Genomic DNA, 25517 nt, shown 5'->3' on the forward strand with positions numbered 1-25517 from the left:
TGCTTCCCTGGTCTCCATGTATTTGGCTGTGACAAGGAATTAATTTCCATCTCAAAAGCTACAGGCATTGGTGAGGATGCTTGGTAAACTGGAGCCCTGGGCAAATGTACATCATCAGCTTTGTCTGCAGTCCTGCATGGCCAGCCTGCCCCCTGCCTTTTCCCTCAGGGCTTCTGAAAGTCCAGTGTGTATGACACTTGCTGCTGCCCTGTCTGGCTCTGACTCAGACTAACCCTGCCCTTTGGGTCCTGTGTCTGGGTCAAGAATGGCAAGTCAGCTTCACCCGGGGAACAGCCCTGATCACGTTTTCTGCAGCTCTGCATTGAGTGTAAGTGGTGCAATTGATCGACAATGTCTGCTAAGGCCCTGGGCAGGGAGCATGCTCACCTGCCAGGATGGCCATCCCCAGCTCTGTATCATGAGGACTAGCTGGTGACCCCCTGATGATGGGCTAACTCAGGTCCTGGGCTCCCCACCACATCTCAGCTGCAGATCCTGTGCAGAGCTGCCCTGTTTCCCTCCCATGAGGAAGGGCTCTGGGGGAGCAGAACCTGGGCAGGAAGTCCAATCCTAGAAGCTTGGGTGGAACATCACTTACCCATGAGTTGAATGCCTGGGTGGTGGACAGGGAGGGAACTTCTTGGGAGAAATCGAGATAGGCTGCTGCCCTCCCAACCACCACCACCATCACCAACAAAAAAAAGTCCTCATGGGCTGTGTGGACAGGGATAATCTGTGACTGCCACCGGGAGCAGAGTGGGAGTGGAACAACTGCAATCTCACTTGTAGAGTGACTGGAATGCTTTAGAGATGGGGCCTGTGGCCTTGGGTATAGAGGAAATCTGTAGAGGATAAATTAAACAGTTCCCCTCCGTCCTGGCTAACAGGATTCCAGCTGGGTCCACAGCATCATTCCAGAATTAGTATGGAACATAAATGGTGCAAGTCACACTTAAGAATTCTGTTCCCTACTTCCCCAGCCTTCTGGCCTGGCCACTGGGAGCTGCAACCAGCTTTGGCCACTGATATCTGGTAGGGACTAAATTGTCATCCCTCCCCCAACTCATATGTTAAGCCCTAACCTCCCATGTGACTATATTTGGAATTAGGGTCTTTAGGGAGGTGATTCAAGTTAAATGAGATCATAAGGGTGGACCCCTAATCCCATATGTCTGGCGTCCTTATAAGGGACATCCTTTGCCCTAAGGGGACAAGAGGGCCATGACAGCAGACTTCCAAGTAACTTGCAAACTTGTTGTTGACAATGAGGCTGTGGAATGGCCTCCCAGTCTGCCTTTAGCCGAGTCCACCCTCACTGCCAAGTGCCCACCACTGCAACCCAGCCCCCAGACTGCTTGCTGCCCTCTGCCACATCTCCTGCCTGATTCCCTTGGAGGGGCTGTTGGCAGTAGGACCCAAGTGTAAAGTCCTCAACCAATATCAGTTTCTGCCTGGCTTGGTGTGAACTTGCAACTATCTTGTTGTAGACTCCTAGACGTGCTCCCCTTCACACACAGATGCTCCAGGCTTGGTCGTGATGATTAAATGCTACTTTTGACAGATGACATTTGTGTGGTTGCAGCAGAAGCTCACAGCAATCTCCAGAAAGATCCAGCACAACCTATTTTCCTGCCAGGGCCAGGCACTATCTGGACTTGACCTGAATCAGGGTCATGGCTATCCTCCAGGGAGGCCCTGCATATCCTGGGGCACCCCAAATATTCTGTGGAGTCTGAAGCATTCCCAGAACCCTCTCCATGAATTCCTCTTTGAGTATAAGCCAGCCAGACACAATGTCTGCTACTTGCCACTTGAACACCATCAGCCATCCAGGTGTCCTTCATGGTGAATGTCCAGGGTCCCCAGCCATAGTCCCAGGCGGCAGAGTCACATCAGTGATGCTGGGCTGAGCCTTGCTGCCCTGCCAAGTCAGCAATGACTGGGAGGACTCACTGAGCCTTGAGCCAAGCTGGGCTGCCTAACAGGTCAACCTAACAGCCCTCCATGGTCAGTGGAGGATTTTCTTTGCCTCAGAACTAGGAACAGCTGTGAGTGCAAGGAGCTCAAAGTGCCCTGAGCTTCCATCTCACTGGTAGGTGAAGGACTCTATCCGGACAGGAAGTCAGGCCTCTAATTTGTAGTAAGGGCAGGAAGGCTGGCTAGGTAGTGAATCTGAATCACTCCAACGTTTTCAGGAAATAGTTTTGAGTTCAGCTACATTCAAGAACTGGGACCAAGGAGACCTGCCCAGTCTTCTCTGAGAAAAACCTAGCCATCATCTGTATGCACACAATGCCTGGAGTTCACAGGGCAGTCCTTGAGGGCTTCTTCACCCGACTTGGGGCCTTGTCAAGCTTATGCTTGTACAGGAAGCAAGGGGAAGTCAAACTGGACACAGTGGAATCTGGACTCTAAGTGAGAGGGAGGAAGAGGGGAGAGAGAAAGAGATCTGTGCTCCCTAGGAAAGCAGGTTTCCACCGACCTGCAGGAGGAATGAGGGAAGGTGATTATCATAAACACTCAGGGAGTGTTGTAGGGAGTGTGTCACTGATGGCTACCCACACTCATTTGGGCCCCTTCACTTTGGTCCTCTCTTAACATTATGAACCATCTTCCCAAGGTACAAGCAGAAAAAGACCATATTCACAAGCTCCCTTGCTGTCCCAAGCAGGTACGTGACCTGGTGCCATGACACGGATTAGAAAGGGAGCCATGGGAGGAGGTGGCCAAATGGATTTGATTTATAAAGGTCTTGTTGCTATTGGTGAAAAACAATGGAAAATTTAGTTTGTCACTCTTTTCTGTTAGTACATTGTGGGATCAAATCAATTTAAGAATTAGTACCCACTGGGAAGAGAACAAACAGCTCATTGATATGAAATGTTCAAAACTGAGTTTCGTTTTTCTGTGTCATCTTCACATATGGCTTAAATTTTAGAATCAAAGCTGTAAAGCCCATTTGTATGTTTACATGTCTGAGTATATAATATGTTCTTGCCTTCAGATGGTATTAACAAATTAGGTTAGATTACAGAGCTCTTAAAGGCCCTCTATCCTGAGATTTATTTAGAGATACGAATTTATATAAATTGAATATTCCTAAAATCATTGCAAATTAAGGAAATTGAACCTCTAATTCTTTCGACATGGAAAAAAGGCATTTTTATACAAACTAACCCAAATGTTTTAGGAATTTAATATCTCATAATATATATGATATACAAATTGTCTATGTGTGGAGGAACACCTTACACAGTGTTTGGACAACAGCTATGTCCTCTCTTGAGTTACCAGCATTAAGTGCAGTACAGACTTACACATTATTCTGTTTGGGTATGCTCTATCTAAACTTCTACGGGGTTACTGATCAAATAAGCTAGCGTCACTTCTACTTAATGTTTAAGATTATGAAAAACTGATGTTTAACTGACCTAAATCATTATCCTGACAGATTTAATTTCAACAGTAATCATACTTTGTGTGATTTTTTTTTGTTCTTAGTATGGTTTTTTGTTCCTAGTGTGGCTACCACTGCCTTAATCCACTCAGGTTCATACACTATCAGCTTCTTAGTATCTTCCACAAGAGCTTCAGCCTGCTTTATATTTTCTTTTATCTTAACTGCCCCAGCCCCGATCATTAATATTATCTAAAATTTTAGTTCTAGATGGGGATATATTTTGTGCCTGACCTTATTTTTAAGTAATAAACTTTAGAAAGATATTTAATCACCCTCACTTCTTATAGTTCTTGCTACTTGGTCCGGATTTATTTCTCAGTACTTCTAAACACTTTTGAGTCTGGGGTGTGAGGCTTTTGAAGCTTTGCACGCCCGAGAACATTTTTATCACACCCTCACATTTACGTTGCTTTTTTCCTTCAATACATAAAAAATATTAGTGAATAATTTCTTGAACCCAAGGTTCATTTTGAGATGTCCGATGTCTATCTGATTCTACTTCAAGCTCTGTGGTGAGGGATCTGCATTTTCTCCAGGGCTCCTTTAAGATTCTGTCTCTGACTGTATGCCCCAATGTAGGCTTTCCTTATTGCTCCCTTTCAGCAGTCCATGTAAACCCTTTCAAACTGAAACCTATTTTCTCCTCATTCCTAGAAATTTTCTTGTTTTAAAATCATCTCCTTATTTTTATTTTATTTTTCTCTCCAAGACTGACTGACCAGTGTGGCTCAGTTGGTTGGGCATCATCCTGAAAAGTAAAAGGCTGCTGGTTTGATTCCTAGTCAGGGCACATGCCTGGGTTGCCAGCCAGGTTCCCAAGATGGGGCACATGAGAGTAAACCACACATTGATGCCTCTCTCCCTCTCTTTCTCTCTCCCTTTCCCTCTCTCTAAAAATAAATAAATAAAACCTTAAAAAGCTATAAACAGTAAAATGACAACAAAGTCACAAAGCCACTACTATCAACAGAACCGTAAAAAAAAATAAAAATAAACTAAGCAAACACCTAGAATAGGAATAGACTCACTGAAATGGAAATCACATGGAGGGTTATCAGTGGGGAGGGAGTGGGGGAGGGGGAAGAAGAGGGAAAAAAGTACAGGGAATCAGAAGCATAAATGGTAGTTACAAAATAGGGGGAGGTTAAGAATAGTATGGGAAATGGAGAAGCCAAAGAACTTATACGTACAACCCATGGCCATGAACTAAGGGGGGGTGGGGAAGGGCAGAGGGGAATAAAGGGGGAAAAATGTGACAACTGCAATAGCATAATCAATAAAATATATTAAAAAGAGAGTAAAAACATGAGTAAACACAATAAATTTTCCTTCTCTTGAGCTTTCTAAATTAACATTTGAAACAAAACTGGTAACACTGTCTAACATGTTCCTCAACACATAGACAATCATATTAGAAACAGGGAAGGTAAAGGAATATAAAGAGAGGCTTGGCTTCTATACTTCAAACTAGTATACGTTGGTACCAGCAGACTACGATAAGTTTTGTGTATTTGTAATGCAACATCTACAGCAACCAGTCAAAGCTATCTGTACAAAGGCACACTTAAAAATACTACAGATAAATCAAAATGGCACTCAAAAAAAACAAGTTCAAGCAACCCACTGAAGACAGGAAAAAGAAACAGAAAGACAAACAGAAAACAAAAACTAAAACTAAAACGGCTGACTTAAACCCTAATATATATCTATAGGGTGGGGCAAAAGTAGGTTGTTCAGTTGTTTGTATAGAAAAATAATACAGTAATTATTAAGTAATAATGCAAGAACAAAGTGTCTCATGTACTCACAACTGAAAACCTATCTTTGCTCTACCCTGTGTAATTACATTGAGTGGAGACAGTCTAAACACACCAATTAAATGACAAAGATTGACATCAGAATGTCAGATGAAGTCAATTTTGGGGTCAAGAAAATTAGCAGGTAAAGAGAGACATTACATAATGACAATCCACCAAAGAGACACAGGGATCCTAAATGTCTATGCACCAGATGACGGAACTGCAAAATATGTGACACAAAGGTTGACAAACTAAAAGGAAACAGACGATCCCACAATTAGTGTCAGAAATTTCAACACTACTCTCCAAGAATAAGTGTCACGAACTTGATGGAAAAGAATCAGCAAGAAGAACCAACGGTAAGTGGGCTGAGGCAATTAGGGTCATTGGGTGTAAAATCTGAACCGGAAGACAGAGACCCTCCATCCATAGCGGGTGCTAAAGCTGAAAAGTCCTATAACAGGACCAAAGCTGGGTCCTAGTCAGTTGAGGTCATGAGACAAGGAGCAGAAACTGTCAGGTTCCATCTGTGAGAGGATTCCTTTTATAAACCACCATATTTTGTCCTGTATAACATGTTCCTGTGTATAATGTGCACCCACATTTTGGCCCCAAACTTTCAGGAAAAATACCTTTTAATTTTTAATCAATTATTTATATTTCGGTACTCTTTTGGTATTATAAAGGAATTTTAGCATTTATTTCCGAATATATTATGGTACAAGAAATTTCATGTAACAAATAATTACAAAACACAAGAACAGATACAAGGTATTTCAGGTACTACCTATGTGTAATGTGCATCCTTATTTTTCCCTCAAAAATGTGGGTAAAGTACACATTATACATGGCAAAATACAGTAATTTGAGTGGTGAATGGTTTCTGCTTCCTGCAACCATCAATCCTAACATATGCTTTAAAAAGAGAAGTAATAAGGTACCAAAGATTTTTCTACATTATAATTTGCCATGGCCCTGGATACTCCTGAAGTTTAAGACAGCTATCATCTGAACCATCTAATTCCCATCTCTCACTTCATCTGACTGCCCCCAAGTCAGTGAGAGTTGGAAGGGAGAGAAAGAGCAGGTCAAGTCTCCATTATAGATGGTGATAAATGAGCCCACTTGTTCTCAAGCAGTCTATCACAATTATGGCTTCCATCCACAGAGGGTTCCAGTATGAAGGACAGGGGCCTGGAATTTAAGGACAGGAGGGAAGGTCCTCTTGAATAGTTCACAAAAAATCTGGAACTTGGAATTCATTCACTCACCTTTTTATTTATCAGAGGGGGTGGAGATATAGGATATGTAATGGGATTTCAATTTCTCAGGACCCCACGTACTGGCTCAGGAGAGTCCCACCATGGCAGCAGGAATCATGGCAGGCCAGGTGGGGCACAAACTGAAAAGGGTCACATGAAGGCCAAGCCACCATCTTCTCTCCTCCTGGGTTAATCTCCACTTTCGTCTCCCACCTCAGAACCTCAGCAAGAGCAGAGTAAAACAACAGATGCTGGTATCAGGCTGCCTGGGTTCTAATCCTGTTTCTGCCACTTCCTATGGTGTGGTATCTCTCCACCTCAGTCCCTTCGCCTGTGAAAAGGGAATTACAGTACCTACCTCATGGCACCGGCATCAGAAATGAACACAGGAATTACCACAGTATCTCAGCTTTTATTTTTTGAGCCACTTCATTGGGTGGTTACTAGAATAAACACAAGAAGTCAGCTAAAAATAAGTTGGAGTAATGAAAAGTTGCTTTTATTTTTCAACTGTTTTTGTTAACGTAAAAACACAACCATCACAGTGGCTCAGTCTATAACCCACCCATCCCAGGACTGTTCTTGTGGTGGGGCCAAGAATGGGCAGATCTTTCTGCATCTTCTCAAAGCATGATGACATCTCCCAGAAGGCATCAACATGTATCTGTCATCCAAGAATTGAACTAAAGCCTTCTTTATCCTTCAACATTTAGCGAGTAGTATCTCCGTCTAAGGTTATAGACTCCAAGTCTGCTATGTGATAGATAAAGCTTCCTTTTACATTTCAAACAGTGTGGTTGGAGGAAACATGTGAAATTGGGCAACATGATTCTATGGACTTCAATGACTTCCCCTTTAGCCTGTCCCTCCGAGGTGAGGAATCCATGTTCTCACAACTCTCCTTCTCCGGTGTGGCATTCTTCAGGATGTACAACTCAAGCTTCAGGAAGTCATCCATGGGAAGTACACTAGGATTTACACGAAAGCAGGAAGATGCGTTAGTTGTTCCTCTGGCTCCAGCACACACCATACCAGCATCTTTCAGGAGCAGCCCTGCCAGCACTGTCTAGGCTGCACTTCTGATTTAGGAATGGCTGTTTAGGGCCCTCTGCCTGTCCCAAATGATTCAGAGAAGCTTCACATAGTCTCACAGTCCTCCCTTCCTCAGGTCCTGTTGTTATGTTATTATTCTACCTGTAAAGTTATCGATCCCCTGACCCACTGATGCCTCTTTCAGATTTCATATCTTCTTCACACTTACTGCCTCCTGAATTTCAGAAAGCAGTTTACCCACCAGCTAATGCAAGAATACAGTGTAGAGGGGTGGGGAGTGTAAAGGGACTAAATAGTAATTGAAAAAAAATTCAAAAAAGATTAAATAAAATGTAAATCTGAAAAAAATAGAATACAGCGTAATTCTGTGTGTATCATCACCACTGAAACCAGCTCTGCAGCAGAGAGGGGGGAAGGGTATGTGTAAGATGCCCTCTTCCTACCATACACATCCCCAGATCTGTCTTGTCTGAGACTCCTGCACACTGGGCACCCCTCCTAGCTGCCACTCAGACCAGAAGGTGAGGCTCCTGAACTGAATGCAAGTGGCCTGGTTTAGATATACACTGCACACGGGTCAGGACCCTGGACCATAGTTCTGGCCATGGCATGCTATGGACCCTCCCGGCCTAGATACTGAATTGAATCTATTGGGATGCCTGACTTATCACCATAGTTGGAAACATTCTCGAGTATACAAGGGAAGGGTGGCTGCTGTGGATGATGGGTTCTAAGCCAAATCTAAAACTACCTTTGCACAGAAGTATTGTGAGGAGGGAAAGAGGACCTCCAAGCTCCAGGATCAATGATTACTTCTTCAGGAACCTCCACCTCCCAGGCTCAGGATGGCACCAAAAGCCCTGTGCAGTACTGTCAGTACCAATGATTTTCCCACTTCTACGCAGACAAGTCATATAGGATAGAAGCAGAAACAATGAAGCATGACCTTCATCATCTTGATGCTTAAATTTCCTGGAACGGCCCAGATGTTAACTTAGCTGGTTTTCCCTGTGACACCTCCAAGCACTGGAGGGAGATTTTAGAGGTGAGGGTTGCATCCCTCTGACCTTGCAAATTCTTCTCATGTCCAGTGAAAAAGCAATTCCTTAGGTACTAGATGCAAAGCCTCAAACCCAATTTTCACTGCAGAACTTACTGATACATCCTTGAAGCTACTTCATTTGTTGTTCCACTGCTTTTCTTCAACCTTCCTGGTCCAGCAAGCTTTCTGCCAACCATGATGGGTAAAAAAGGGGGGTTCCAGCACTCATCTCCTAGCAACTGCTGCTCTTCACATGTACATGGCCAAAGGGACCAAGAGATGACAGCCCGGTAAGTTCTCTTTTCTCTCTCATGGATTTGAAATCAGGAATTCTCAGTCTCAGCAGGCTACTCTGATGCGGTTCCTAAGAGGAAGCTACATGAGGAGCTCTCTTTCATGCTACTCAATGAAGGCAGCAGCAATGTCCAAAACAAGCCCTTTTAATACTGACCAGCCAACTAGTAGGCCAGGATGACCTCAGTCCTCAGCAAAGGGCTCGCAATCTGAACCCCAGCAGGCCTGGATCATATGGATGTTTCTTCCAAACTTGGCATAGGGGCACCACACACTTCCAAAAGGAGCTCCTTTATGAAATGCAGTGAGTGGTCCAACACTGCTACCTGGGCAAGTAACAGCTAGTGCTAGTAACCCGTTAACAGCCAAATCTTCTGAGGAGTCTGGGAATTCTGGAAACCAGACCTGCAGATGCTGGAGGACGATGCTCCCCTTGCTGGCACCATATCACTTAGCCTAACAGCTTCGCAAGACCAGAGGCCCAACCCCGAAGACAGTTGGCAAGGAGACAAAAATGGAGTGTCTTAAAGATGTCTTCAGACAAGTGGATAGCTCAGGTACAGCATATGTACCCAGGGCTCACTGTGGCAGCCATCACCAATCTGGTAAAGGAAGACCATCACACTGCATCTTCAGGGAGCTGGAGGCAGGCGCTATGGCGGGAGAGGTAGCGAACAAGGGTCAGAACTTTGCCAGGTTACCACATCTAGATCCTCTGGCCCCTCCTCCCACTCCTGAGATTTATACCAAAGTAATTCTCAATAGGGAAAAAGCTGGGCACACAAGGCTGTGTGTTCCAGCAGGTAAGTGGTTTCTAGAACGTGGATGCTGCACTCAGACACCCATCTCTACCATTTTCTAGGGCCAGTGGCTTCTGAGCTTCCTTTTCCTCATTTGTAAGATCACAGCATCTGTTTAACTACAAAGGCGAGCTCTTATTATACATGAGGAAAGGGGAAAATGCAGAAGGAACCAGGTGAATGTTAAGGGTGACATTGTTGAAGGGAAGTTTTCCATACTTGTGCAATGATGTCATTCTTTAGGTCTATCCATTTTTTAGGAGTTCTGGAGGGTGCAATGAATTGTTGAGCCCCGAAGCTCAGGAAGAAGAAAGCAAGGTTGAGAGAGCTGGCCTTTTCTCACCAAGGTTCTCCTACTTCTAGATTTCACCTTTGGAAAATTCCTGGGGTCTGTGAGAATGCAGTAAAGGGGGGAGGACGGAGGGCCCAGGAGAGGAGGAATGAAGGGGGTCTGACAATCAAAACTCAAAAGGTGCTCCTCCCATGTGCTTACCCCACCCAAAGGCAGGCTGTGTATATAGGTGCTTACTCTGTCCTGGTTAGGATTACACCTGATAATGAGCCTACTCCCCAGGAGCTGCTATAGGTGACCAGAGGCAAGGATCCGTTCTCAGGACCCTGACATAGGCAAAGCAGTCTCTGCCCCCACTTCTTCCTCAGCTTTTCCTCCGTAAGGAGGACATAATAGTTCAGCTCCACAAAGGAAACACACAGAAAATACACATCAATGCCAGAAAGAAAATAGGTTAATTAAGTGCTTGTGCAGACTTCCAGAGATGTCTAGTCAGTATTCACAGATGTTTTTATTTTTATATTCATTCTGTCCATAAATATTGCAATATGTAACCCAAAAATAGAAAGGAATTATTTTTTCAAACTTTTAAAACACCATTATCACATGTAAGAAGATGGTTAATAATTCCTTAATATCAACAATTATCCAGTCAGTGTTCAAACTTCCAAATGTTTTACAAATGTCATAAATGGGAAGTTTGTTTCTCAACCTTTAAAAATTCATCTCCCGCCCTGGCTGGTGTAGCTCAGTGGACCGAGCACGGGCCTGCGAACCACATGATAGCAGTTCGATTCCCAGTCAGGGCACATGCCTGGGTTGCAGGGCAGTTCCTAGAAGGGGACTCACGAAAGGCAATCATAAATTGATATTTCTCTCCTTCTTTCATTCTCTTCCCCTCTAAAGATAAATAAATAAAATCTTTAATAAAAAAATTCATCTCCCAAAGCCCCCGGAGGTTCTAAGACAGCTCCTACTAATTCTACCACCATAAAAACTCACAGAACTAGGTGAGAAGAGCAAAGCCCAGAGAGGTTGGGTGATCTGCAGAAATGACACAGCTTGTTGAAGACAGCCTGACCATAGCCCAGTGCTTTCCATGGTATCACACTGTCTGGCAGTCTGAACATGGTAAGGTAACTGTTAGAAGGTTTCAAGTCAGCAAGTCTTAATCTAATAATACCTCCTCTGTCTGTAAGAAAAGAACCACCACTAGAAGCCTCCTAGTAATTAAACACCTATTTTACTAGGATAAAAACCAAGCTCTCAAGTTAATTCCCTCAGGTAGAAGTCAGATGTTATCTTTATTTTGTGCTTCCACTGAGCTAGGAAGGATTCTCAATGTCCTCTTGTCTCTTCTCAGCACTAACCAGCTTGCCCAGGCCACGGCAGGCCCAAAGGACCACTGAACTGAGAGCACGGTGCCATGTGGTGGGGACCTGGTTCTAGTTGTGCATCAGTGCACATCAGCAAGGTCACAACAGCCTAAAAACAGGCCCATATGGCTTACAGGTCATGTCCATCAAACTGTCAAGGAACTGGTCATTTCTGTGCTATATAAATGTTTCAGAAAATGAAGAAAACAAAAATACTTCCCATCTTGTTCTATAGGAATAGAATTACCCCCTTTATAAAACTGGACAAGGAAAGTATACACACACACACACACATACACACACACACACACATACACACACACACACACAAGTAGGGGTGACTGAAGGAAAACCACAGGCCCATCTCACTCATTACCACAGAAATCAAAATCCTAAATGAAATAAAAGCAAATTAGAAGAGTGTTTTTCCTCTGAAACACTTGACTATGTGCACAGTAATCTAGAATATGAGAGCAGCAATGGCAAATGAAGGAAGAGTGAATGGACTTGAGATCCTCATTTCACTTAGCATATAAAAATAAATTCTAAGTAGACGGAAAAGCTAAAGGTAAACAAACAAACAAAAACACTTTAAGAAAGCAGTTTCAACATGGGATGAAGGGAAAGTTCTACAGATGAGTGGTGGTAATGGCTGCCTAACAATGTGAGTATGCTTTATTCTACTGAATTGTAAGCCTAAAAGGGTAAAAACAGTAAATTGTACATATGTATATTTTACCACAATTTAAAAAGTAAAATATAAAAAAAGAAAATGCAAAAATGATTATACTCTTGCAGTGGGAAGGGCATACAGAAAAAGATTTGATGATTTCACTGTATAAAAAATTTTAATGTCTGTATGAAAAAGATACAGAAACAAAAATTAAAAGACATACACTTAATACTTCAATGGAAAGGGGAAAAAAGCAACTGACTGGAATGAAGTATTTGTGACTTGACTATATAAAGCTGCTATAAAATAAACAGGTGCAGAATATAACAGGCCATTCATAAAAGACATACAAACTCATAAATAATCAGAAAAATGCACATTAAAACAAGTTCACTTTTCACCCATCAAATCAATAAAATTAAAAATACTCATTTTCACAATCAGCAATGGAGTAGACAAACAGATATTCTCATCACTGTGGCTTGAACAATAAATCGGCAAAATATTTCGAAGGACAATTAGTCAGCAGCTTCCAGGTGGTAGATGCATATACTCTCTACCTACGGTCTCCAGCCTATAGGGATCTCCCAGAGGTAAACAAAAATCCTGACAAGGGTGTCCACTGTGCCATTATTTATATATCAGAAAACAAAACATAACCTAACTCACTATCCATAAGGAGGTGAGGAAAACCCACTTTCCTACATTGTCCCTTGTCAGGCAGACACCAACAAGACATGGGTACGTCTCTGTAACCAACAGAGAAACACACCATAGCATATCTTCTAAACAAAGGCTAGTTACAAAAATCCATATTTTGTGATCCCACTTTTGTCAAAAAATAAGAAAAATCTAGAAGGATGCACTGTCAAGTCACTATCAGTTCTTATCATTTTTGGGAGTGATCTCATGGGAAATTTGTACTAAGTTACATTATTTCTGTAATACTTATATTATTGAAAATAAGCACAATCACTCTTGTAATTGAAAAAACAATGAACAGAATAAAAAATTAGAACACTTCCACCTCTCTGCAAAACGGCAGGGGGATGGCTATGGCCCCAGTGAGTGCCAGCAAACAGCCTCTGTGCAGAGGAGCTTCTGGCCCAGTCAGGAATTGTCCTCTGCCAATCATGTCCAGCCCCCCGATCCCAGGTAGAGTTGGTGGTGGGAATGCCAGCACCAGGGCCAGCCTTGTGCCACGGTGGCCGGCACAGCACCTTTCCTGCAGGAAGGCCTTGGCTAAAACAGTGGGTACTGAAGGAAGGCACACTCCATACTGGACCCAAACGACTGTTTTCCTTAATCTCTGATCTTTGCGTGGCTCTCAGATCACCATGTAAGATTAGAAACATTTCACTTCAAAAGATCATAAAGGAAATCAGATCAGCTGAGAGGAACTGAAGGTGACTCCTGAGTAAGAGCTATCAAAAACCTAGTTATGCCCCCAAAAGATGGCAACAAGTGTGCCAAGGTGTGGAAGGGCTCAATGCTGGAGAGCCTCTGCCACGACCTCTGCATGGTGACACTGTGGGGGGGAAAGGATGGAGAGGGAAAGTAAACAAACACATCAAACACCAGGCTCTGTGACACATAGGATCATTTCACATACTTAATCCTCACAGCAGCTTGGGGAGTGTGACAGAGAAGGAAGCTCAAAGAAGTCCTTGACTTACTAACAGTTCCCAAACTACAAACCGAAGTCTGGACTTGAATGTTATGCCTACAAACCCAGTGCACTGAAACTTCCCAATGCTGGAGCCTGTGTCCTTATCTTCCCCAGCAGACTCACCTGTGAGCTAGAGGGCAGCACCTGGGAGGTGGACTCCTCAGAGTGAGCTGGTCCTGGGCCCATGGGGCTCAGTGTGGTGATTCGGCTTGGTTGCCCACGTAGGGTCAGAGTAATGGTGGTAGGGACCTTCAAGCCTGAGAGAGAGAAAGAGCGTGGGAGAGAGGTTTTTTTTTTGTCACATCTCCACTTCCCTTCCTTGGGAGTTTCTTCCCCACCTAACACACCTCTCTCTGGCCCCCTCCTTGGTCTCCTCCCCAGCTGGGTCATCTACGCCCTATCGGTCATTCTGAAAGGCCAAGAGGAAATAGCCCATGTTCTTTCAACCTCTCTAGGGGATGGACCCCCACACGCTGAATTACTGAAGGTCAATGCCAAGACCCTGGTCGGGTCCAATAGCTTATCTTGCTCATGTGAGATGGGAAAATTCTAGGAGAAGATCCTGTATCTGGGAGTCCCCATGGCCCTCAAGAGAGACTCACCTGATGCTTGGTTAGAGATCTGAGCCAGGCCAGGAAGGCTGCTTGCCAGCTTGGCGAGGCCCCCATTGGTCAGCAACTGGTGGATGGCCGTGGGCTTCCCACCAGGAGTGGCACCCAAGGAGGAGAGAGTGGTGGCCACAGGAATGGTACGGACAATGGTGCTGGTGCCCGTGGTGATGGCACCCAGGCTCTGTATGGGAGTGGGCAACTTCACACTGGTGGCCTGTGGGACACACAAGCCCTGGTGATCAGAGGTGTTGCCCAACAGCCACATTCAAGTGTGGAGGGCCCATAGCATGTTATTGAAAGCTGCCATGTATTGAGTGCCCACCACATGAGAGGTACTCTTCCAGGCACTTTCCATATATTATCTTACTGTGTCCTCAAAACAACTCTGTGAGGGAGGGACTATTAGCCTCATTTTATAGACAAGGAAATAAAGATACAGAGAGTTCAAGAAACTTGTTCAGTGTCACACAGCAGTAAGTGATGGAGACTTAACCTTTGGTAGCTCCCCACTGGGAAGTCAGAGGCTGTCTGTCCTTGACCCAGATTCCAGACTCCCTACCAAAACCAACCAAGCTGAGGAGGTCTCTTCCCCACACCTGCCTGGCCCAGAGGAGGGCAGATATGCACCTGTGGGGATGGTCCTGGGGAGGGATTTGCTGGGAGACCAGAGGTCTTGCTGCTGATATCCTGCAAGCTGAAGCTGAGGCCTTGGAGGAGGCTACTGGCTGACGTGGCCCCTAGAAGGTGATGTGACAGACATCAGCACAAATTCAACCACTTATCCAAGAGCAGTCATGCCCATCCAACCTCAACAACCAGGTAAAAGTCTGTGCTCTTTCCCTTGGACATTCCCAGTGCTCCTAGCAGAGGCCAGCCAGGGCTTCTTCCCAGCACACCTGCTGATTGCCCACATATGGACAAGTCTACGCAGACCCACGGCCTTCAATCTTTCTGCACATCCGAACCTGCTGCAAACCACCTGCCCTACATTTTGGACAGTTTTAGGAAAACTAAAAAGAGCTTCAATCCCACTTTTCAGAACTCTAAATTCTCTCACTTCTTTCCAGGGAAGAAGAAGAACTTTTTAAGCCAAGAGAATTCCAAGTACCTGATGTACCTCACTTTGAACATAGCCCAGAGGCTTCAAAGCAAAGAGAAAGTTCCTCTTGGAGGAGAAGGGTATGTGCCTTGGCTCTGCTGGGCTCAGGCAACTAGCCTTTCAAGCGTCAGGTGTGGGTGGAGAAGGTGAGGAGACATGCACAGGCAGAAATGTCTCATTCACTAATGTCCAGTATAGCACCATTTCCAGTTTTAGTCAGTAAGATATGTTTATAAACACCGAAATGAAACACAATACCTACGTCTCCCATTGGTGATTTCTCCTCTGTACAGTGCATGATACACTGCCCACAGACTGGGTTGTTTAAGGTCAAGAACTTCATGCTCCTTGAAGCTAACTACAGCTACTTGTGCAGCTTCCCTAACATGCCCAACACCCCAAGGAGTATCCTCCAAATTCCACTCCAGGCTGCTTTCCCAGGACCACCCAACAGCAGCTTCCCAGACTCTGCTGAGTGGCCAGGATGCTGGGCCCCCAGATACCTGGGAGGGAGCTGCTAGGGGAGGTGGCCACTAGGCGGCTCTGGAGTGTATGCAAGGGACTGGGTGCATTGCTGCTGGAGACCACGGTGGAGGCTGGGCTGGCTGACACACCCCCTTCAGAAGCACTGGACCTAGACACAAAGACAGCTCCATTATCCGAAGGTTGGAGGACAGCAGACCCTGGCAACACAGGGAGGGTCCAGAGCAGGGCCCAGCAAGGTTTCAGCAACGGACGTAAGGCTAGAACCTTTGGTTTCTTTATCCCACCTTCTGAATCCAGCCTCTAAGCCCTTCTAGAAAACATGCCTAGAAGACTTCAAACCTTGAAGCAAGAGCTATGGGATACTTTGCAAACTTTAGGTAAAAATGAACTGAACTCTGAGTTGGCCCAAAAGAAAAATAAAGGTTCCACCCGAAAAGAAGTCACATTCCCCAAACTGACAGAATCTAGATTCTATCATCTTCCCAAAGAATTAAAGTGAACCAGGTAAAAAGGTGAAGAGAGAGAAGGGAAAACAGCCCAACAGACAAAGAAATGGACTCACTTGGTTGTGGTGAGAAGCCCTGTGAGCTCCTTTGCCCCTGCTGACGCCTGCCCCAGTGTCATCGTGATGGACTTCCCTCCCATGGCTGCAAAACAAAACCCCAAGGCTGCTAGTTAGTCCTGCTGGGTACCCCTTTCAGACTCCACAGCCAGGCTAAATGCAAAGTAGTATGGACAAAGATCAGAAGATGAAAGATGATGAATAACTACATAAGACTAAGAAAAGCTAGAGTTACTGTTTTCCTTCCACTTTCTAAACTTTCTGGGATATTTTATCTTTAATTGAAACAAACAATAAAGCCCCAAATATATGATGCATTGAATGACCCAAGAGCTTCCTCTGATCTCTGTCCTGCCCCGCTGATCCTGATTCAGATCAGGTCACTGTCCACCTTCCCCAAGGGCCACTTCGAGCCCTCTGTTCCAGGCACCTCTTGCACTAAAGGAAAGGCAGAGCCCCCAGCAAGCAGCCTCAAGAGGGCAAAGCTATGTGCCCTGGGAGAGCTCAGTCAGTGTTTATTAAAACAAGTCAAGGGTGACTCACCTTCTGAGGCTCCTCCTTGGGAAGCAGTACAAGACCCTCCGGCTGGGTCCCCTTGGGAGATAAGGGACACCTTAATCTTGGGTCGCTTGGAGGTCTTACTGCAAGACAGAGGACTGGAGGGATGGTGCCGCTTCAGCTGGACCCTAACATCTTCTTTCTCTGCTTCCTCTGCTTGTTCTGATGAAATGGGAACTACAAGATAGAGCTGGAGTAAGGTCCTCTACAGTCCCAACAGACAGTGAGACTCGGAACCAGTACAAGTATGGCTGTGTGTGGGGACACACAGGAGTACCAGCCACTCATGGAGTCACACGTCAAAGATGATGGTCACTGCAGCAGTGCCACCTTGTTCAGCCCCACCTGTGGTGGAACTCCACCTCTCCCCTCTCAGAAAATGGCACCAAACCCATCTCTCATTCTGTGCTGGAGTCCGGAAGAAGGGGGTTCTGAGTTGTGGGAACAAAAGAACCAAGACATCCGAACCCAGTCTAGCAAAAGCCAACCAAAACAGAGGCCTCACCATAGTGGATCTCAACAGTGCTCCCCAGACTCAAACAATGAGATTGTTTTCCTATTCAAGCCCTCCCCCACACAACATAGCCGGAGGAAGGAAACATTCTAGGAAAAAGCAATGGAGAAGCAGGCTGCACAGTCTTCTTTACATGGGAGATTTTCACAGGGCTCTGAGTCTCCCTTGCCCCGGAAGCCCAGGGTTGAGGGTCTGCTTGCCACATAGGGGCAATGAGAAGGACTGCCACCAGGGCTTCAGGCTAGCTTTAGGAGCTCCTAGGCAAGGGATGACTCAGCTAAGGTACCTTTACAGCTCCTACCCCAAAGTAACAGGGCAACAGTGGCACATGTCACAACCTAGTCCCCAGGTCCCTTGTACTAAGTGCAGAGAAAGCCTGCCTGTTCACACACAGGCTCTACCCTCTGCTGAATTAGACAGACTCATCCTGCACAAGCCAAGCCTTGTTATCACTCAGGCTTCCTCATAAATCCCCTTCTCTTTACACCCAGAAGCTTCCAGGTCCCAGTCCTTCTTGTTAGCATAGGCAATCAGGGGTAGGGTGGGAGGAAAGGCAGCAGTCACATGAGAGTAGGGGGCAACCGGCATGGGCCACAGGGAGCTACTCTAGACCACACTGAGGGCATAATTAGTTAGAAGAATTGCTTAAGGGATAAAGGCATTGACTAAAATCAGAATTAGAAAGAGGTAATAAAAGAGAAAGGAGTTAACAGTTTTATGCTGGTAAGTGGCTGCAGCGACCAGGATGAAGGAGGGAAACCACAGGCAAGGAGAAAAAGACCAAGGAAACTCAGGCATACAGGCAATGGCCACAGGCACACACAGAAGAGACAAAAAAAGAGAAAACACCATGAAAGGCAAATAGAAAGAACAGAGAAAAAGCAGAGAAAATGGAGTAAGTAAGCAAAAGGAATCAGCAAAAACAAAAAGAACCAAAAGATTAAAAAATGCAGAGATAAAAGAACAGGAGGAAACCAAACAAGGACAAATGAGAGGCTGGGGTGGGGAAGCAGCAGAGAGCAATACTCACCAAAGAGACAGGAGGAGGTGCCGGGAGGAAGAGCTTTCCTCACCAGCATATTCTGTTTCAGAAAAGCAGCAAACTGTGCTGGAATGAATCAGAAAGAATTATAGAATCATAGCCAGCCAGAGAAAGGAGACAAAGGGAGTAAGAAAAAGATATGAAAATTTTCTAGAAAATGGTCAACAGGGGCTATTTCTGGAATTACTGAATTGACTTTGCTTTCAGCAGCCCCACGGAACCATCTATAAATTGAAAATATAGGTAGATGTACCTACCTCATGGGGCCACTACCAAGATTCACTTAGTCACAGCAATTCAAGCACCGGAAATAGACCCTAGCATGTAGTAAGGGCTCCATAAATGTTAGCTATCGTTGTCCCCTTTGCCTATGAGCTCAGGCAAAGCCAGGGGCTCTGGCTGCTGCTCCCCTGTGATTCACTGGGTCCCTTTTCAAACCAATTCACCAATCAGCCTTCTAGGACTCCTCAGATTCTCAAGTAATTTTTTCCTCTAGAGGCACTGCACAGAGCTGGCTCTCTCGTCATCAAAAGCCTAAGGGGAGACCACACACCCAGAACTTGGCTCTGGCCACCACTTAAGAAAGCCCAGGTCACAAGGCATCCACATGGACCTTGAGGACCTGGCCTCTTTTTTGCCTTCACCTCTCCACTTTTACCCTTTGGCGCCACTAGAGGAAACCCAAAGGAAATAAACAGGTCAGCCTCCTGTCACCTCCCCTTACCTACTCGATAGCCAGCTCTGGCTGCTGCCTTTTCCCTGAACCTCAGGATACAAGCTCCTGGACACATCATCAAACATCAGTGCCCAACAGACCTTATCTCAGGGCCACCCAACTGAATCAAAGTTGGGGGAGAGGTAATCAAATGTTTCTCCTCTCCCTACCCATCAAATTCTCCCTTTGCTGGAGTTTCTTACATAGCAGTCACTGACCTCCAAACTTTAATTTCAATCATACCAATATATTTCCCAGCCTGATCTAAAACCTATCTGCAGAGATCTCCATAATCTCGCCAAAAGTCCCAGGGTGGAAATTTTAACTCTTAAGAGCAAAACAAAGAAGAGGCATGATGCCGGTTAAATTGCCCTAGAATCGGATGAATAAGCTAGTCACCCTGCCCACCCTCCCAGGGACCTGGAGAGCTCCCAGAAGTGCCTGGGCAGGCCTGAAACAGGCCTGAAACAGAAGCTGTAGCTTCCCCAGTTGTGTTTAGAAAAATATTTGAGGCCAGTATACATATAGTCAGCTCAGAGAGTCTAAATGCCCAGAATACCAAGACAAAGCCATAACAAGTGGGATACTACACCCCCTACACACACACCTTATGTGATGTTCTCCCTGAAAACAGCCCTTAGTATTAATATCTCAACCTATAATTTTGCCTGGACAGAAATGTAGGAAAGGTGCCCCTCATATGCCCCTGAAAAAAGCTTCAAATGCCAGTACTTTCCAACTGCCACATGATGTCAACTGTAGAGAACGAATCTCAAGAGAGGCCACTGAGCCAGGCACCTCTACCTTGAGCTTGTTTGTGGGTTAGCACAGCTTCTGTCCGCTGCACATGTCTCTTCAGCAGCTGAGAGCTCCCGGTCTGACTGGACTTCTGGGCAGAGGTCACAGTGGTCACTTTGGTCTTAGGACTGGATGTAGGGCTGCTGGACACACTGGAGAGATCCTGAGCAGGGTGAGGAGGACAGGAGCTGAGCCAATGTTGTCTGGGTTTGACCACCAATCAGCATGTCCCCTAGAATTCCCTGGTCAGGAATTCTCCCTGTGGGAACTCAAAGGCCTACAGCACTGGCCCAGCATACAGGAGTCCCCAAGAAGCCAAGACACTAGCTCTATGGTCCTCATTCCCCAGCAAAAATGCCCCTTCCCTGCCCACATTACCTCAGAGCCTGAAGGGGAGGCAGGCAGCCTGGCAGCTGGTGAGGCGGGTCGACTGCCCCTCTCGGGCACCTCAAAGGCCAGGTCTCTGCGGGCCACATCCCGAGGCTTCTTCTTCTTCTCAGCATCCTGGTCCCGAGGCTCGGCGCCCACATGCCCCTCAGCACGAGTGAGCACACCGGTTAGAAAGTCCACAATCTCATCCTGGTATAAAGAGGGGCAATGCCTGAGTCCTCAGCTGGAAAATAGGGATCTTGCCAACAGTTCCAACTAAGACTGAGTACCTTGGCTCTGGCGTCAGAAGTGTCGGGCCCTCCCAATGTGCACAAAATCTGGCACCAGAAACCAGTAGGAACCTCTGTGAGGTGGCACCCTGGGGTGGTCGTGTGCCACCCTTCCCCCAGTGAACCCATTCACCCCAAAGCTTTTCCTACATCTTAGCTCCTTACCCCCCTTTCCCCCTTCTCTCTCTTTCTTTGCTTATGATAAAGGTTTACCAACCAGAGGCCCCAGGGTATAACTCCTCACCCTTTAGAGACAGACGCTACTGCTAATAAGCCTAAGGCTAAAAGGCTGCAGAAAGGAAGCCAAGCTGAGCAAAAACACACAAAACTGTGTACCTGAATGCACCTGTCCACCATGCTCTGAGTCAGCCCTTCTGATTTCTTCTTTGCTTTGCTTATTCTAAAAGACAAAAAGGAGGAAACCTTCTAAATATTCCATGGCATCAAATGGAGATAAGAATGAATTTCTCTTCTGCAGGTTACTTGCTAGGCCCGAGAAGGAAGACTACGTTAGCACTCAGGCAGGTATTGCAACCTCTCTGAATCTCAGTTTCCACATCTGCAAAATAGGGAACCATAATGCCTCACTTGTTGAGCTGGATGATCGCACAGAAGAACATATGGGAAGTGCTGAAACTGCACATTCCAAAGGTCCTATACCTATGGCTTCACAGGCTGAAGATCTCACAAGTGCCCCAACAAAGGCCCAAACCCCAAGAAGCTGTTGAATAACCAAGACTAGAAGGAATTCTCTCAAACATCTCTGGATAAGAAAACTATAAGGCAGATGTCAGCAAGCACCCACTTTAAGTTCTCTAGTTAAATAAGCACACAAATGACTGAATCTCCAAAAATGAACATATTAAAAAAGGAGGTCCCATAAATAACACAACCTCTTTTTCAGTACATTTCACAGAAATGTAACTAAGGCCCTACAGGTAACCAGTCTTGTAACAGAGGAGAGGCTGTCTCAATAACTAATGGTACCTTTATAAAACCCTCTCAAAGTCTGGCTATTTATACTTCAAAATATATGCAGGGTGTTTAATACAAATAAAATGTATTCATATTCACCCATTTATAAGGAAGAAAATATAAAAAAATGTCTACCCCAGTGAAACCAAGATGACAAAGACTCTATTTACAGGGTCTCAAAATGTCTCCTCCCCACAAGATAACTACTAATTACAAAGGGAAAATAGTAACTTTATGGTGGAGAAACCTGGCAGATGCCACCCTAACCTGTGATCAAGGTCACCATCACCAGTGATAAGACAGGTCAACATTGTGTATCCTCTTGGGGGGTGCACTGACAGCACCTCACCTCTGTGGCATTCATCACTGCCAAAATACATATCTTCAACCTAATCATAAAAAAATGCCAACAACCTCAATTGAGGGACAGTCGACAAAATAACTGGCCAAAAGTCTTCAAAAGCGTCAAGGTGATGAAAGACAATGATGGACTGAGCAGTATCAAATTAAGTAAGATAGAGAAGGCATGGCACCAATAGCAACATGTGATCCTGGACTGGATCCTGAACCAGAGACACTGATGAAATCTGAGTCTGCAGATTAGATAATAGGATCATATTAATGTTGATTTCCTGACTTTGATAATTATATGTTGGTTATTTAACATGTTAATATTTGGGAAATCCAGGTGAAGGAAATATGGAAATTTTCTGTACTATTTCTGCAACATTCTATAAATCTGAATTAGTTAAAAGTAAAAAATATGTTTTTAATGCCCTTTTTCTGATTTCATCTGAACCAGATCAGCCTATAGCTAGCTGCCTTCCCCACCGCACAAGAATGGGCCTACCCACCTGAGGTTATCGTCAGCTCCCCCAACCACCACCAAACTGTTTTCAGCCCGAATCTTCTCCCGAAAGTCCTCCATGGTTTCGGGGTGACATTGCAGGGAATTCTGACCAATAACAAAGAGGACTGGAGTCTTCATATCCAAGAGGGGATCATCCACATCCTAAAAGAGGTACAGGGTTTACAATCAGCTAGTTCATAATCACTGAGGACCGAGCCCTGGCCAGTCCACTCAGGAGGTTGGCTGGGCCCCCACAGTCATTGTACACCAACTTGGGTGAGGCACGCACTCCTTACTCCCACCTGCCCAGCAATCAGTGGCACCCCACACTTACCCCTCTGGGGCCATCCACAGTAAACAGAGGAAATCCAAGGCAGACAACTGCAGTGACATACTCCATCACCGACACCTAGAGAAAAAATGGAATGGTTTGCTTCAAGGTCAACTGCCTTCCTACCCAGAACCTAGAGCTGGCCCAGATCTACCAGCCCGCCCCGTCTACCCTCCAGGAATACTAGCCATGGTGGCAGCAATAAGAGTGTAGAACACAGATGTGCCATTCCACAAGCAGCCACCACCTGGAAAACTAGAGCCCTGAGAGGTCCCTAGCAGAGGCTGAACCACAGGATGGGAGATTTAATACTTTCATCCTATCAATTCCCTAGACTAGAAGTCTCCTGCTCAGTCTCCAACCCCATCCCACTCACAGCAAATACCAGGATAACACAAATGCTCTTCTTCTCCCATAAGTGAAGAGAAGTTCCCTATATTGAATTTACTGGGTAGCTCCCAGACACCCCAAATTTCTTAGAGAATTTGCTGTCCTAGAACCAGGGCAATGAGGAGATAACCTTTTCCTCTCATGGCCTGAGATGTCATATTTGACTAGACAACATGAAGCGGCACAGACTTTACTTACTTGATCCACTTGAGAATAAGGGCTCTGGACAGGTCAGGGACACTTACGCAAACTAATATTCACACAAATAGTATGTAAAATAATAAAAAGGTCCCTTGATGTCTTGGAAAGGGATAGAACATGAATACAACAGCAAATTCCAGAGTTATTAAAACTTTTGTTGCCCTGGCTGGTGTGGCTCAGTAGACTGAGTGCTGGCCTACAAACCAAAGGATCACCGGTTCAGGTCCCAGTTAGGGCACATGCCTGGGTTGCAGGCCAGGTTCCTCACTGGGGAGCGCTCCAGAGGCAACCACACAATGATGTTTCTTTTTTTCCTCCCTCTCTTTCTCCCTCCCTTCCCTCCTCTCTAAAAATAAATAAAGAAAATCTTTAAAAAGAAATTTAAAAAATTTTACCTATAAGAATTGTTTTATTTTAGGTGGGAGAATAATATTTATGTTTGGAGGGAAAGGAAGGATTTTTTTCATAGATACATGCTGAAATATACATGAATGAAATGATATATTTGCCATTTTCTTCAAAATATCAGCAGAGAGAGAAAATGGGCAGGGATAACACGAAAGAAAGCCTAGCTGTGAGTTGATCACTGGTAAAGCTGAGTGAGGACCCTTTAAGTTTCTATTTAAAATTTTCCACAATGAATTTTAAAAACAAAGTTTGTATTTTACAGTATAAAATATAATTATGTAAGTCCCGCATCGAACACTGTGTTTGAAACATAAAAGAGGACCCCATGGAGGCTATTAGCAGCAGCAGTAACGACCTACCCCAGGATAACCTCCAAGTAAGGTGGGTGTTACTTACATGACAAGCCACAAGAGCTCCTGTATTCCAGCCAATCAAAATAATGGGTTTGTGGGGGAAGTGGCTATGAATCTTTGTGGAAAGAGAAAGAAGTCAGTTAGACAGTAGGCTAAAGATGGGTACAGTAAAAACCTGGAAGTCTGGGTGTACCCCAGTGAACTGGAGTAGGGGCAGTCTCACCTCCAGCACTTTGCTTCTCACTGCCCCAATCATATGCTCAAGACACTGCAGAACTCCTACCCCACTTCCACTGTTCAGCAGATGGGTAGCTACAGGGATGACCTAAGGGAAGAAGTGATAGCCATACCAGCAGAGGTAAGTTTTGAGTCTTCTCTCACATCTGCATAACCTACCCTAGATTCCAACACCCAGGATAAGCACTATTTGAATTCAAAATGAAAATAGAGCTGAGGAAGCTCCACATTTAAGTTCATTCACTTTGATCCCCCCTGCTGCATTCTGTCTATATTCCTACCAATGACAGAATTCCTTTTATCCCCATACATACCTTGCCTAAGCAGGATAGCTGAGACTGCCAGAAGCGGTGGCGGCGAGAGGTGGGAAATGCAGAGTTGGAGGGCCCAGAGGAGGCAATGAGAATGAGTGGAGAGCCAGGGAGTTTGCTCTGTGGAAAAAGAATGCCACCAGAGAACCAGAGAGTAAGAGGTGTTTCTCTACAAAATCCAAAATGTCCCCATACCTTTTCATCCTAACCAATGCTGACTTGCCTATGAAACTATGTTAAGCACTATATACAACCAATTATCAATTTAAAAAGGTAAACCAGCTACTTACTATCCTCTTCCCAAAGTTCTAAGACCAGATTCTAAAAATTCCATGGGCCACAGCTAAGTCCTGAGCCACCCAACTTACTGGTTTGTTATGAGAAAGCACTCCCACAGCAGGGTCCCACGGCCTCTTCAGCAGGAGGGACAAGGCCTCAGCTCCTGCAGCCCCAGTCTTCGTATTGGATGACACAAGCATCCGGTCTATCAAGGTAGGGATCTAGAAGGAAGAACGAAGGTGGTTCCAGTGTGAGGCAGGAGACCTGCCCACAAGCAGCAATCAGGTGGGCCACAGAGCCTCACTATGAGCCAGACAGACTTCAACTATGCCTCTTGAACTTCACTCAGGAACAAAAATACAAAGTAGATGGCTAAAAAGTATGCCCCCCACCATTAAAGGTAAATGGGTACAATCCT

At 45.2% G+C, this 25517-nt stretch overlaps 2 protein-coding genes across 13 annotated transcripts in view; one reads left to right on the forward strand and one right to left on the reverse strand.

Annotated features, from left to right (window-relative positions):
• Positions 1-5123, forward strand: part of ARID5A (AT-rich interaction domain 5A) — a 29086-nt gene extending 23963 nt beyond the window's left edge. Inside the window, exons 8-9 of the transcript XR_005067743.1 lie at positions 1826-1835; positions 5111-5123. The gene's annotated coding sequence lies outside the window, so the exon portion shown is untranslated. The remainder of the gene's footprint in view (positions 1-1825; positions 1836-5110) is intronic.
• Positions 5124-6994: 1871 nt separating this feature from the next.
• Positions 6995-25517, reverse strand: part of KANSL3 (KAT8 regulatory NSL complex subunit 3) — a 44179-nt gene continuing 25656 nt past the window's right edge. For 8 of the 12 annotated variants that reach the window (XM_037055016.1, XM_037055015.1, XM_037055013.1 and 5 more), the window contains 17 exons: positions 25189-25320; positions 24824-24940; positions 24496-24597; positions 24316-24387; positions 22924-22998; positions 22594-22751; positions 21101-21164; positions 20484-20684; positions 20112-20268; positions 18581-18658; positions 17022-17213; positions 16479-16563; positions 15934-16064; positions 14959-15068; positions 14323-14545; positions 13844-13977; positions 6995-9563 (listed from right to left, as the gene is read on the reverse strand). In XM_037055016.1, the coding sequence (XP_036910911.1) occupies positions 9543-9563; positions 13844-13977; positions 14323-14545; positions 14959-15068; positions 15934-16064; positions 16479-16563; positions 17022-17213; positions 18581-18658; positions 20112-20268; positions 20484-20684; positions 21101-21164; positions 22594-22751; positions 22924-22998; positions 24316-24387; positions 24496-24597; positions 24824-24940; positions 25189-25320 (2052 nt within the window). In that variant the 3' untranslated portion in view covers positions 6995-9542. The remainder of the gene's footprint in view (positions 9564-13843; positions 13978-14322; positions 14546-14958; positions 15069-15933; positions 16065-16478; positions 16564-17021; positions 17214-18580; positions 18659-20111; positions 20269-20483; positions 20685-21100; positions 21165-22593; positions 22752-22923; positions 22999-24315; positions 24388-24495; positions 24598-24823; positions 24941-25188; positions 25321-25517) is intronic. The other 4 variants (XR_005067745.1, XR_005067744.1, XM_037055019.1 and 1 more) reach the window with 4 other exon arrangements.

The sequence above is a fragment of the Sturnira hondurensis genome, unplaced genomic scaffold (assembly GCF_014824575.4).
Source record: "Sturnira hondurensis isolate 20B ecotype Veracruz unplaced genomic scaffold, ASM1482457v3 Scaffold0008480, whole genome shotgun sequence".
Taxonomy (NCBI): domain Eukaryota; kingdom Metazoa; phylum Chordata; class Mammalia; order Chiroptera; family Phyllostomidae; genus Sturnira; species Sturnira hondurensis.